Source organism: Alexandromys fortis, unplaced genomic scaffold (genome assembly GCF_014885135.2).
Source record: "Alexandromys fortis isolate MF-2015 unplaced genomic scaffold, M_Fortis_MF-2015_v1.1 scaffold_51, whole genome shotgun sequence".
NCBI classification, from domain to species: domain Eukaryota; kingdom Metazoa; phylum Chordata; class Mammalia; order Rodentia; family Cricetidae; genus Alexandromys; species Alexandromys fortis.
In genome coordinates, this window is record NW_026067925.1 from 10,322,681 (window position 1) to 10,337,753 (window position 15,073).

At 46.4% G+C, this 15,073-nt stretch overlaps 1 protein-coding gene across 4 annotated transcripts in view; it reads right to left on the reverse strand.

Annotated features, from left to right (window-relative positions):
• Positions 1-1,371: 1,371 nt before the first annotated feature.
• The window catches only part of Disp1 (dispatched RND transporter family member 1), a 144,723-nt gene continuing 131,021 nt past the window's right edge, over positions 1,372-15,073 (reverse strand). For all 4 annotated transcript variants that reach the window (XM_050142851.1, XM_050142853.1, XM_050142852.1 and 1 more), the window contains 4 exons: positions 14,796-14,923; positions 14,370-14,467; positions 11,863-11,960; positions 1,372-5,046 (listed from right to left, as the gene is read on the reverse strand). In XM_050142851.1, coding sequence (XP_049998808.1) covers positions 1,471-5,046; positions 11,863-11,960; positions 14,370-14,467; positions 14,796-14,923 — 3,900 coding nt within the window. In that variant the 3' untranslated portion in view covers positions 1,372-1,470. The remainder of the gene's footprint in view (positions 5,047-11,862; positions 11,961-14,369; positions 14,468-14,795; positions 14,924-15,073) is intronic.

Here is a 15,073-nt window from a genome sequence, read left to right on the forward strand (position 1 = left end):
GACCCAAGGACGATGGGAACTCCGCCATCTGATAAACAGAAGAACAACTGAGTGAGCAGAGCAGGCCAGCGAGGACATGGTGACTATTTCAGCATCTGGAGGGACATCCGGTGCTTGAGATGTCGGAAATGTTTGCATTGCTTCAGAGACATGAAAGAAGCGCTAATGAGTAACAGACTAGCTGGAGAGAGACAGACGTGGCAGGGCACTTGTTACTCCGGTATTCATGCGAAAGTTGCAAAGAGACACTTTGATGGAGGGGAGTTAGAGTCCATGACTCATAGGTCTCCTTTCAGCTCCTGACAGGGTTTTTTTTTTTTTTCCAAATCCTAGGATTATGGAGATCAATTTTGGAAAATCATCCCTAGAAAAATAACGACTAAGACTTTCCAAAAGCGACTTTTCTATTTGGGAATATTCCTACCAGATTCTTTGGAGGGATAAACTGGACCTGTAGCAGCTCCAGGTGGAGCCAGGCTCTCCTTGAGCTGGGATGTCAGGTGACTGGGGCTGTCACCTGATATACTACCCAGAAAGTACACACCATCAGCTCCCACCACAGACATAGTGTCTGTCACCAAAGACGCTGACACAGCAACAGAAACCTTATGAACACGGCCCCTTAGGATCAGAGATGGAGGCAACACTCCAGATAACAAGATCCCTTACGCTGAAGGTTTTGGGAGGCCCAGACACATCTGACCCGGGTCCTTCTTTGTCATCAATGTACCCCCCGAAATACAGTGCTTCATGGATGACCACGGCTCTTCACACTTCTCTTTCTGTGGCACTAACACAACCACTGCCTGACGCAAGGTGATGCCCGTGACTCCTAGGTTAGGAGGTGTCATAGCAACTGTCCATCTAGTTGATGTGGAAAGATACCAACTGGGATATAAATGTGCCACAGGTGTCACGTAGGGCACCCATCAAGACAAATCAAATGTGCTCTGAAGGTGCTTGGCATGAACTTTTAATTAATATATATTGTAATGCTGCCCAGTTCTTGGTTTTTAACTGAGGTAGCTCTGTTAATTAGAGTCCTGGTGTTTATGCTGAGCAATGAGAAGACTTAATTACCATCAGTCGAATGCACCACAATGAAGATGCCGGATAATTGACTGTCTGAGAGAACCGAACCTTATAGGTAGCTCACAATCTGATTCACTGCTTCGGGGGGGGGGGGAAAGAGATGTCAGTCAAAATGGGTAGGAATGTACAAGAACTACTTATTGAAAAAAAAAAAAGCAAAAACAAGACCCTAGTAACATGAAAATCCAGTAATCTTAATACACTCACTAGTCTGTGAGTGTGCTAACCATTCGGAAGGAACACAAAAATATTCTGGACTGTAAACACAGTGACACGTGAAACACGCCTGCTGTTAGCCTCCCTTTGGAGGCTCCTAGATCTCACTCCTGATTCAAAAGAATGACGGAGGCAGTGATTCTGGCTGCAAGGCTAGGTTTATTATAGCGTTTTTATTAACAAACTTTCGCCAGACAGTTCTGAGTGTGTTGGTACCGCAGGCACGTTGGCTTCAAGGTTTGGCATCTGGCAGTCTGTGGAACTGCACTTCAATCTCACATTGCTTCTGCAGCTCTGTGGACTGTTTGGGCAGGACCTGTAGCCAGCCTCCCCTATTAAATGGCTGAATCTACATTTTGGTTCATTATGATTTAACTGCTCTGAGTTCACATTTTCATCCGTCTGCGGCAGGCTTGGCTCCACCATCTCCTCCACGGTGTCAGTCTGGTTGGGTAAACTAGAGACCCCAGATTCAGTCCCCCCACTGTCCTCTGTGTCCCCCGTGTCTCTACTTTTGCAGAGTCCCCTTTGGTTACTCTCAGGATGGCAACAAGCTCTTTGGAAAGACTCAGTGCTCCTGCTGACAGACAGCAATGGCTCTGCTGTCCTGGGAAGACGTTCATCCACGCTCCGAAGACTATGCATGCCAGGATGATCAAGCTGTTCTTGGGTCTGAATGCACTGCACTGGGTGGAGAAAAAAATTCCTAGGCAGAGAACTCTGCATCCCCTGGGGCAGCATATGCCGGATGGGATGCAAAAGGACCTCAGCGGCCTGATGTGTGGCCTTCAGAGGCGCCACCCCCTTCTGAATCTGGACGAGGCTGCTGGCAGTGGAAGCACACTGGTGGCATAAGGAGTCACCCATTTGCTGGCAGAAGTGAGGGCCATATTTTAAGTGTGTGTAGGCATTTGGGCAGTTACATCTCTGCTTGAGAGAGAAGCGACACACGGCATCCCGCTCCAGGCAGGGCTGTAACAAGGCTGAGCCTGGTTCGTTCCTGGGGCTACTGGTGAGGTCGCTGTTGTAGGCTGCGGGCATAGGCATCCCTAGATTCTTTGCTTGGCCATTGAAAAATTCGGGGCAGATGTGTGGCTCTTCGCAAATACTCTTCTCTGGGGCAGTGCAGCTGTGAGCCAGGGGCTGTAACTCATAAAACTCATGTTCCAGTTCGGGCTTTTGGTCCCTGGCGTCCACGCGGTAAGCACTGGCGGTATGGGTTTTGCTCGGTTCCCTGTCACCAGGACTTGCGGACAAGGTGTGGGAAAAGGCACTGCATTGGAGCTTTTTCGGCAGAGGGATCTGGCCACAGGTGCCTTGTGGCCCCAGGCACCGACACATGCACTGGAAAAAGAAGGTGGCGAAGGCCCAGCTGATACACATGACAAGCATCATGAAGGTGCCCAGCTGGGTGTAAGCCAGAACTGTGGAAGGCATCATCATGGCCCCAGCCACAAACGTGGTCAATGCAGCCATGGCAATTGCAGAGCCCATACGACTCAGAGAGAAGATGACCTTGCCTTCGCGGTCGGGATCTGGAGCTAAGCGATATGCCACCCCGTAATGGACGGCAAAATCTACGGACAAGCCGACTGCAACCGAGATGGTGACAGACTCCAGCACGTTCAACTCCCAGCCCAGCAGGACGAGGGAGCCAACTGTGACGAATATGGTTCCAGCTATGGAAATGATAGCGTAAAGGCTTATGATGACATTCCACGTGGTCAGCAGCATCACACTAAACGCAACGGCCACCGAGAGCCCCATGGCAATGAGGGTGCCATCAGACAGGCTGTCCTGAAGGTCATAGAACTCCAGGTTGCTGATAAACCAGCCGTGGCTGAGGCCCTCGGGTGCTGAGCTCAGCTCGCTGGAAATCCACGAGTCCACCTCCTTGTAGAACTGCTGCATCTTCTCGTAAGCCAGCGTGAAGAGGAAGGTACTTTGGAACTCCAGCACCACGGCCCTGATGGTATCGTTGATATCGAACCTCGGCCCGGGGGTCTTGTTATTCAGATGGTACCCTGTGCTCCTGTCCAGCTCCATGATGGCCTTCTTGATGCATAGTTCAAAAACCTCTTGCTTATAGGGGAAGCTGCAGTGGCTGCAGCATGGGTACAGGGCAGGCTCGTCACAGTCCTGGTTCTCCATCCACTGTTTGAAAGTCTCAATGAAACAGCTGGTGAAGTCCTGCTGGTCAGTCTGGTAGAAGAATGTTTGGTTCCTCAGTTTTTGACAGAAGTGCAAAATCCAGGCCTGGGAGGCTGGGCTAGCAATGTTAAAAGTGCTATCCAGTGTCAGCTTCCCTTTGCTCTTGGGGTTTAGGGGGTTGCCGCTGTCTTCTGGGGACACGCCCCAGATTACCGTGATGGGCATATGGAGCTCCTCTCCATGGTGAACCCGCTCGAACATGAAAAGCTTCTTGAACTCAGCATCATAGCGCTCAAAAGGATGAGAGGATCTGAACACCTGGAACTCGGATAACTCCAACGAAGGCAGCTTCATCTTTGGGTTTATGCACACGATGTAGGCCCCACCTATAGTCAGGGCAAGGAACCAGATGAGCCAAAGGTAGCGAAACCTGATGACGATGCATGGTAACACTTTTTCAAAAAAAATCCGAGATGCCTCTGAAATGGCAAAAAGTACCTTGCGGCACTTCTGACAGACCACTGCCAAGCAGCTCTTGTCGTAGGCTTGTGGCTGAGGCTTTTTGAAGCAGCTGAATATATTGAGGAGGTACCGCTCATGCAGAACAATGACAGCTGGGAGCCAGGTGACCATCAAGACATAATTCACCAATATGGCGGTTCCTGCATACACCCCGAAGCACCTGATGGCGGTAATGTTGCTAACGTAGTTAGCGTAAAAGGCAGCGGCAGTGGTGAAGCTGGTGACAAACATGGAGAGGGCAGCATGCTGCAGGGTGATGCTCACCGCTTCCGACGTCTCTGCACGAGGCTTGTCAAATTTGGTGTAGTTCCAGACATCGCACAGGACAAAGGCATCGTCTGCGCCAATTCCGACCAAGATGATGAGTGCGGTGAGGTTCATAAAAGGAAAAAATTCAAAGTTGAACACAACTCGGTAGAGGAAGTAGGAGACGATCAAGGAGCTGATGATGGCGAACATCGTCATCAGAGTGATAAACATGGACTTGGTGTAGACACACATGATGAGGAGGACGATGACAATGGCTATGGCGGGATACACGGTATCCATGAGGAGGTAATCCTGAAACAAGCTGTGCTTGATGCCGAATTCGATCCCCGTGACGGTGGTGATGCCGTCCGAAGAGTTCCAGTTTTCAAAGTTGTCCAGGTAGATGTTCATCATGCCCTCCCCCTTCTCCGTGGGGGAGAAGAGCATGCTGTATTTTAAAGCTGGCACGGCATAGTCAGCTGTCTTTGGGGTGATGAAGTCCTTGTCTACTAGGTAGTGGAGGATCTGGTACACGGCGTTGTATTTGGTACACTTGCGCGGCACATTGGTGCACTTGAGCTGGTCCTTTCTCCTGGCCGCCTTGTCCCAGCAGTCCGGCCCCAGCGTGCCGTTTTGGTAGTGCTTGGCACAGGTTCGAAGCAGCTTCAGTGTGTGGGAGACATCTCGCTCGACAATCATCTGGCAGGATGATCGGTTATTCAGAATGGCGATGTAATTCCCCAGGGTCCAGCTGGGACAACAGGAAACGGCAGTGGTCCTCTGGCAGAGGTCGCTGAACTGCGGGTGAGATCTGATCTGCAGAGACAGACACGCAGGACTGGAGTTTAAACAGACTCGCCACCCGCAGTTCACTCCTGCCTCTAGGGATGAGGAAGGCACAGAAGCTAAACCATCCTCTTTCACAGAGTATGCTGGTGTGTACACAAGTGAGCACTCCCCTCAGGATCTCACAGTAGAGCTATTCTACAGGTTGCTCGATTTGAACAGCCAGCTCCTGTTTGGGAATGGCATACAAATATAATGCCGTGCCAACCAGTACTGAGTTTGGCTTAGCAAACAGAGCCTTCCGAAATCACCACAGAAGTAATGAAGTGGACATGTTTTCAAGTTCATGCACTCACAGGAGGAAGGAAACAGCTGTCCAATTGCTGTTTTCCTGAAAATTTTGGGTCTTGGCACGAAAGTTTTGGTGACAAATCCCCAAATTCCCAATAAACACAGCTGAAGGCAAAGATATTATCCCTAAATGTACTCCTATGGCTGCCATACCTCCCCCAGATCCATACCTTACCATCTGGTGCCCAGTGTGACAGTCCTGACAGGCGGACTTCTGGGAGGTGTAGTGGATATGTGCCCTTATGGTAGCAGTTCAAGGGTGTTTGTGCTTTTTGGTGCTGTATCATGCCACACAGATGGCACCACCTTAGGAGACAGGTTCACTGGACCCGGAATCTGCAGGCTCTTTGATCTTAAAACCTTCCAGTTCTTAGAACTGTTAGGAACAAATCACTTGTTGACAAATTATCTAACCTAAGGTACTTTGTTCCTGAGTCTGAACAGACTAGGACAAAAAAACTCTATTTGAAAAATCAAAAAGGGACTGGAGTCATGAAAAACTTAAGACTAAAATTGTTTTGTTTTGGTTTTTTTCCTTCTTTTTTTTTCAAGACAGGGTTTCTCTGTAGCTTTGGAACCTGTCCTGGAACTTGCTCTGTAGACCAGGCTGGCCTCGAACTCAAGGAGATTCGCCTGCCTCTGCCTCTCGAGTGCTGGGACTAAAGGCATATGCTACCACTGCCTGGCTCTAAAATGATTTTCTGAAATAAGGTGAGAAGGGTCAATATTTTAAGATTAAAACATTTTTATATCTGAATTTAAATAAGTATGTTAACAAATATAAATAAACCAGAAAGTAGAATTTTAGTTCTTCTTTTACATCCTTGTTTATTCAGGTTGGCTAGAACCCTTTCTGGGGAACTTTTCTCTGTTGGTAAATGGTGGCTGGGGTCCTTAGGAACTATGGCGACTCTGGGTTGGTGTGGCCAGTGCGTCATTTAGGATGCTGTCCCTGGGAAGTCTGGTCCTGTCACAGTGAGCGCCAGCCCTCTTCTGTGGCCTGACTAGAGACCTCTGATCAGAGGGACCAGAGCCGAGGAGGCTGGCCTTATCACTTTCCCTCCTCTTTATTTACCAAAGGCTGTTCTAGGGAACCACTCCAAAGTTCAGAAAGGGTGTGGAAAGTTTTCCTAACATGATTTCACACAGCCTGTACCTTGATTAAACTAGGCTTTGTCAACTGTTCATTAAAATCAAGAAGTTGGCTGACATGCACAATCAGTTTGGAAGCCAGACTTATCTAAGACCCAAGTTACACATTATACGCATTGTTAGCCTGGGTAAAGTGGGACTCGTGTGTGGAGAGGCGTGGGTGGCACAAGGAGGCTGTAGGCTGGAACTGCGACTGGAGATCCAGTCTGATGTTTGAAGTTTTCCTAATAATGGTTGATAATTTTGGCTCAGCATGGTGGTATGCACCTTTAATCCCAGCACTCAGGAGGCAGAGACAGGTAGGATCTCTGTGAGTTCGAGGCCAGCCTGGTCTACATAGGAGATCTAGGACAGTCAGAGTTACACAATGAGATCCTGTCTTAACAAACCAAAACAAGACAGAGAAAAACAAAACAAAAACAAAATGACTTGCTTTGAACAATTCTTTACAGTTGTAGAGAAAAGTGGGTCAAAGAGTTATCATGAAAATGCAACAGAGTAAGGATGACTTTCACAAAACTCCAATTTAAAGCTTGTTTCTGAAAACACATAATTAGCATTTATAAGACAGAGACATTCCAGGTTTAAAAATTCATATATATTCACTTGAGAAAAATGGGCTAGTAAGTCGTGCCACCTTGAAACAGCATCTCCAGTTTCCAGGGCAGACAATAGTTCACCCCACAAAGAGATTACAGGGATCCCAGCTAGAAAGGGCACATGTGTTCTGCTGAAATGCCCAGGGAGAACTAAAGAAAATACAGTTGCCAGCCACAAATGCAACAGGGGCATGGCATTGTATTCCTGAATAGCCCTTTTTTCTAGTTAGAGTGGGGGTTTTATATGTATATTTGACCAAAGATTAAAATCTTGAGCATCATAAATACTATTATTTGCTGGCTATGCTACAAAAACAAATGCTAGTTTGCCCCCAGGGAACTATGGTGCTGGCTGGGTACAACATTTGGAACAACTGTTTTTAAGACTATACAGGGTAAGGAAAAGGGTCACAGAGAACAGTATCATGATGGGCACCCTCTAACTAGCCCTTTAGGATATCAGCATCCTCAAGGGAAAAACCACAGCACTGCCCATACTTCTAGTGAGCAAGGCCCTACATCCCTACCTCTCCATCCATTCAAAATGCTGTCTCTGGGCACAATGTGAGGGAGGCACTGTGGTCCTTGCCCTCAATTTACTCCAGAGTGGCAGAGAAATCAATGATCAGAACTTAATGCAACAAGTAGTCTATCAGTAGACATACAGGGACCGCAGAGCACGTGCCCCCGTCTGAAAGTGCTACACCACATCGGCAATAGCCAGTTATTTGTGACTGGATAAAGAATCCCATATCACAGTCTGTGGCAAAGAGACTGGCAGGGAGACATCTCTTTACATGGGGAACAGATGTATTCTTGTTATACGTTCGGAAAGGGATCCTTTGGAATAGCTCCAAGACCTAGGAGTTTATAAAAAATAAACTAGAGTTTACAGAAGCAAATCCCTCTTGAGGGAACACAGCCCTCTAATTGCAGCTACTAACCAACACGGGTCTCGGGGAATCATTCTGCTTATGTGGTTGTGACGTGTCTTTGCACAATTCCTTAGTTAGATAGTAGCAGGGGTGGAGCTGACTTAAAATAGAGGGTGAAAAGAGAGAAGAGAGAGAAAGGAGACACCAGTTGTGTTTAAATAATACCTTAGCTTTAAAAACTACTGGCTAAGCCGAAGGTATTTTAAGAAGCCAAGAAAGGGAAAAGAGGAAGATTAAGCCCTCCACAGCAGGCTCATCTGACTCCTGGACTGTCTGCCTGGCAACCAAGTCAGAGGACAGCGAGGGCAAAGGCCCCTTGAAAGGAGCATCAGAAAATACATTCCAGACCCCCCTAAACTTCTGTGTGGTATGTGTGTGGGGTCCTATAGCCCACGAAAGCTAATCTAGAAGACAGACCCAGACACCAATTTTCAAATCCCTCTTATGGTCTGAGTCCTCAAAGTTCCAACGTCTCTAACTTGCCGAGACTAACATGGTGAAGTGTTTCCCATGGGATGATGCTCAGAGAGACCCTTCCGGTTATGAGTGTGAGTCAGCCAGCGGGCCCTACAGGACAGAAGCAAGGACCAGAGAGGGTCAGGGAAATGGAGGCTAAGGGACGCCGCTGTGGGGAGGCGGACAGAGCTCATCCACTCTTTCTGGAAGCCCCAGTCACTCTGAATTAGGAGCACAGGTGGCACGGAATTTCAGTGGAATCTGGAGAAAAGGGAACGTCTGGTCTCACTGAGGTATGACATTCACTGCGAGGGTCAACTCACTGACAGCTAAGCTCTTCCTCTCTGGATCATTAACTTGGTCCCATTAGTTTGAGAGGTGTTTCTAACCGAGTGCTGAAACACAATATCAAGGACTCAGGGGTAGGGAGGAAAGGCTGCCAAGGACTCAGAACACTGTAACACACACAAATTCCCAAAGCAGCTCCAACTGGGGACTGGAAAAAGCTAAGCAGTAATCTCAGAGCTGAGCTGTTCAGCCAAGTTATACCTAACACGTCAATTGGCCATTTTGTCATATTTTTCCAGAGTAGAATCTGAGACCAGAATACAATCACATTTGCGACTGGTTTATAGATGGGGGTTAATTTAACAAGTTAAAATTATAACCATGTTTTCTAAAGTAGATCTTTAGGTTCCTGACTGCCTGTTTATTCATTTAATGTGACTCTGTAACTGCCCATACCAAAGATTCCTTTGGATGTATGTTTTGGGGAACAGCCCCCAAATCCTCACCTTGAAAGCATTCTGTTAAGAACGGGGCTGGTGAGATGGCAGTAAAGCCCCGTGTGGCCAGGTCTGAAGACTGAGCTCAACCCTAGGACCCACATGGTAGAAGGAGAGAACGGACTCTTTGTCCTCTGACCTCCACCTGCGTACTATATTACATGTGCGTGCACACACACACACAACTATGGACAAGAGTATAAGAGAGGGGCTGGGGAGATGGCTCAGTCTGTGAAGTGTGAGCATGAGGACCTGAGTTCGATTCCCAGAACCCACGTTAAAAAACGATCCAGACATGGTGGTAAGTGCTTGTAATTTCAGTGCTGGGGAAATGGCGACAGGTGGATCCCTGGGTGTGCTGGGCAGATAATCTAGTCAGCTCAGCAAGTTCCCAGCCACATGAGACCCTGGAGGTGTCTAAGGAAGGATATCTGAGGTTATCCTCTAGCTTCCTTCCATATGCATGCATACCTGTGAATTCACAGCCTTGCTTCACCTGGCCCCCAATCTCTCTCTCATACTGTCTCATCATTACCTTTATTTTCCTTTAACTGTTTCCTCCTCATAATTTTTTCACTTACTTATTTCCTGTTTAGGTGTGCCTTTTTTGTAAGCGACCTCGCCAGGATCACTGGATACGTCCATGTTAGAGATGAAGGAAGTGCTATGCTCCTTTCGCTGTTGAAAACTGCTGTGGTACAGTGTTCCTTACTGACTTTTTAAAGTCTTAGAGTCTAATGCATATTGAAAGAATAAACTGCTATCAAACTAATACTTATTTCAGGCCATGTTGACTCTTTCATAGTCATTCAAGTAGGAAACAGCATAATACAGCCAAACAAACATAGGGCAAGGGTGTAGTCTTCGTATGGAAGCACAGAGGGTAGGGACATGCTCTGGAGACGGATTTGGCTAGGCTCAAGTCTGCTACTATCTGTGCCAAGTGTCTCCATCTATACAACGGTATTTGGCTCATCTGCTGTTGTGGGGATTATACGACTCATGGAAATGTTTAGAATGGACACACACAGGGAGTGGTCCATGATTGCATGGGGTCTCCAGGAAGGTAAGGTCTGAAGACCAGGGGCAGGCAGAACACTGAGGGGTAAGAGGCATCCAAATTCAGAGTTCTCATCCAGACGTGATGACAAGTAATCAAACCAACTTTACTTCCCAAGCCTGCCTTCTCATCTGGTCAGTGGCGCTGATGCCCAGGCCATGGGCCCACAGTGACACCTTACAAGCCCGAGCATGAACTACTGCTTGCCTCAAGTGCCACTACAGGTTTACTACTTCAGAATTAACTTCCTACCTAAGAAGTGTCACACGATGAGAAATACACAGATAGCTGCCAAGTAAGGTAGCATCTAGCAGCTAGTGGAGGAAATATGGCAAAACCTGACCACCGACTAGAAAACTCCGGTCTTTTTACAGCTCATTTGTGGGTTTGACTGGTTTGGAACCAAAGACAAGGAAGGCGACATGGATAGAAAACTGGTGCCACAATCCCTGGTGAGGTCACCCCCAGGATGTCAAATAGCTTTTCCTGTTGGAGAATGGTGTAAAGCCAGGGCATCTAGGGACCAACACAGGTGGACCGTGAGCTGCTTGTTCTTTGAAGGCATTGATCAGCACAATGATATTGCTGGTCTAGGCGACTCTATGGGTCCTTTCTACCCCATATTTCACTAAGATGCCCCACTGAGAGCAGAAGATGGGAATAAGGTTGTCGGCTAACTCTTAACAGGGCAGGTGCTTGGGTTTGGGACTTAACCTCTGGTTTTATATTTTAGAGTTATGCTAAGAACACATAGAGTTCCTTTCTGCCTGGCTATCATCCTTGGACAGGTCCATTAGTGATGTCAGACAGCAGTTTGTACCTGCTCAAACTGACAGCCCTTCCACACTCAGGGGTGACTGACTTCATGTCCTCTGGACCTGACATCTGTGTGGCTCCGGAGAAATCTGGCAGGAAAGGCTTGTCCTGAATCCTAGCATCTTCCAAAGCAGCAAGCTGTTAGATCCTGGGGCCGTCTGGATTGGAGTACTGGGGGCCATTGAGCTAGACACTGTATTAATGTCTTACGTACTGCATTAATGTCTTTTGATATCCCCACCCCTTGCTTCCTAAGTTTTTGTTTGAAATCACCACTGATTGCCAGACAGGCAGGCATATAACTGCACAGTGACAACGCTGACAACTGACTCGGGGAGGGGCAGCGTGCAGAAGAGTGAAACTAGAGAGGAGAGAGCACAGGGAGAGAAAAAGAGACAGACTGAACATTGTCATGAAAAGAACTGCTGTGAATTAACAGAAGACCATCAAGCTGAGAGGATGTGAGTGGCAAAGGAAGAGAGTTCTTTATTAAAGAGGGCAGCGTGTTCTAAAGATGGGAAAACACAGGACACTTTGATGCCGGGATCCGGAGGGTAAAGCCTGCCTGCTGGGGCTTGCTTTGGGTGGTAAGCCTTGCAGGCATTTCATCGGTCAGACACCAGGGCAGCAGCAGCAGAAGTTTTCGTAACAACTTTATTATGCGGAACAGATTTCAGCTATGTTTTACATACCCTGGAATTATCCACATCACACATTGACTTAATTGCAGGTAAACTCCACAGCGTCTCCCCTCCTGCTGAAGCAAACACTACTCTGGAGTATCCGTCACCTGGTAGGATGAAGAGAGAGAAAGACAAATGTTTATAGGTTATTTATTTGATAAGAGTCAGAATGCAGAAACAATTCAGATGAGAACTGCACAGACAATGTGTTATTAGGAGGGAATTCTTTTCTTTGATAAAGTCCCAGAGAAAATGTGTGTGTCTGTGAGTGTGTGTGTGAGTGTGTGTGTGTGTGTGTGTTGGGGGCATGGGTGTGCATCAGTGCCACTTTCACTCAAAGCCTGTACACACTCACTACACAGGAACCCTGTAGTAAGTATGTAACAAATCTGCTTCTGATTAAATTATAATTAGGAAGAAAAGGCTGTAAACTCTCAGCAGAACAACTGAAGGTCTCTCTTCGTTTCCTTAACGGCATAAGCAGTGGTAGAATGCCACACTAGGAATATACAAAAGGATCATGAGGTAGTCTTTCTGGCAGCTGGCTGCAGAGAGATGGTGGGTGACTGAATTACCATGCTCACAGGAGAGGCCACCTGAGTGCTGAAGCACTGTGCCAGCCAGGAGCACAGGAGCGCTGCATATCCTGGCTGTGCTCGGGGCTACTCTCCCACGCTAGAGTCTAGAGGAAGAACCTGAAGTTAGACCAACACAAGCTGTTGGAACAAGATCTGGCTGTAACCAGGCCCTGCCACTAATCACCTGTGGGACTACAGACAAGCAGCTGCTAGCCTCTCTGAGACTACTTCCTCATTCGTAAATGGTGACAAAATCGCTATCAAATAATAGCAAGACTGAAACGGAAAGCAGGTATTGCATGGGACTGCTTCTGTCTGGGTTATTAGAAAGGTTTAGTATGTATCAAAGTGCACAAAGTAATTTTACATTATCTCAACGTCTAATTGCATTAACAACATCATTGGCAAACCATCGTTACAAGTGCTTTTATTCACGATCACTCAGCTGTCCTCAGCAAACACCTGTGCTCACCACATAGCTGTTGTCTTATGTAGACTGAGTACGAGTACAAAATCAGCCCCATGAAAACAAGGATTTCATTCCCACCAAGCCCTTGAGGGTTTTAGACAAGCCAGAACTTACTGCTCAGAAGACAACCATTGGTGTGGACTACTGGGAACAAAAGCTAGACTTACTTCCTGAACTCACTGTTGTTCTTAGTAAGACATTAACAAGTGCTGAGTAAGAAATTATAATAATATTTTGAAAGGGAAACAAAACAAACAAAACAACAGCCCAAACATTCAGTTTTTCTAATCTGTATTTTACGAGGCAGAAAATGTTTGAACTTGCATTGCTTCCTAGTTAGTATAACATCTGAATCTCCTCTCCCGCTCTCTGAGATATCAGGATCTAGGTGGGTCCTCTGGTATCTAGTTAGGCAGGGAGATATACAAGGGGGGTCAACAAACTGAAATCAAAATGATTTTACTATTAATATTTGCTCAGTCAGAAACTAGGACCCTCAATCCTCATTCTTAATCACTCTGACCACGGAACACCTAACATGTCATCTGCAGTTCCTTGCTATCTCCTGCACATTCTCCCTTGCAGCTGCCACATAACAAGCCGACTTTACGTGTAACTGAATTTCTCTAGTGAATTGGCTGCTAAAATTTGAATCTGTGGTTCCACACTGAAATCTGGATTCTTGCAATGCCTGGGCCTCAATTCTGTGAAGCCACATTCAGCTTCTTCAGAGAGAGCAGGTGGTCCAGGGTTCTAGCCACAGCACCAGGCCCTCATGTCTTTTTCAGCCAGCCTGACCCACTTCTAAGCTCTGCGCCTCTACACACCACACTTTGTTCACCTCTCTGTTTCCACTGTTATGTGACGGAGCATGGTTCTTTCTGATCTGGGCCAGTTCACCCCTCATGGTCTCTTATTTCTGGGAGGTCACCATATTGATAGGAAACTTAGTGCAGACACCCAAGCAGCATAGGGTACTACAGTCAGTAGTACCTGAACAATACAGCTAAGAATTCCTGGACTCAAGTAATTCTCCTGCCTCAGCTTCAGAGTAGCTGAGTCTGCAGGCATGCACCACAACACTTGGCATGTGGATAGTTCTTAGTATGTTTGTTTTTACTTAAACAAAGCTATAAAACTTTTTTGACTAATAGATTATTTCAGGACTGAATGAAAATATGTACTTGTTAACTGATCCAGAAATAAATAGGAAAAAGGATTTCATATGACTTTCAGTTCAGGCAAAGCAAAAAATTTTATTAATCTCTTCCTTCTATTTGAATGGAAGCCTTTCCTTAATTTTGAATCATAGATAAATTCTGACTAGTGGATGACCACTCTAGCAGGAAAGTAGGTTACATAGCTGACATCTCTGTGACTACAGAACCTGGGAAGCTGCTGGGTTTTATCTCACTCCATCTTGCCCCCAGGAAGTTGCCAAGGACTTGGTCCGTCCAGACCTCACTCACTTGGAACGTCGCAGAAAAAGCTGTCTTTCTGGAAGTTCCAGTCTACCTCTCTTCTTTCTCTTTCATGATGATCGTCTGACCATCTGTCGTCCCGGTGGCTGAAAGCGAAAAACAATCTGATCTTTGATAAAGTTCTGGCTATTTCAAAGAGATAGGCAGAGTCTAACAGTCCAACTCTAAGGCTCCAATCTATTTAGCATCCGGTACCAAGCTGGAAGGATTCATGTGAGCAGTGTTAGTTTTTCCATGTGTAAAGAAGAAAAACCTCACTTTTCATCTTAGTACAGCCAAGACATTTTAATGACAAGTTAAACTTAATGGCAAAGGAATTGAGCCTTGTGTTTTAATCTAGCCTTTTTGCTCAGGCAATAAGAAGGACTCATTAAGTAACACTATATTTAAAAGTCATAAAAAGTACATGATTACCTTTTGGCTTGCTCTTCTGCATACTTATAAGGATAATTTGCTAATGTTGCTTTGTATCCTGTATTTTTCATCATATTATTCCATGTGACCAGCCTTTGGCCTATTGCAGTCCCTCTTGGTTCGAAACCCTAAGACAAAACATTACATGTTCCTATTAGTGTATTCTATTTCCCACTAATTACAATATGTTAATGACTCAGGAAAGCAATATGAAAGCGATGCAGAGTTTTCAACAGGAAACACAGGCATTCCTCACGACTACAGAGGAGGCCTGTGTT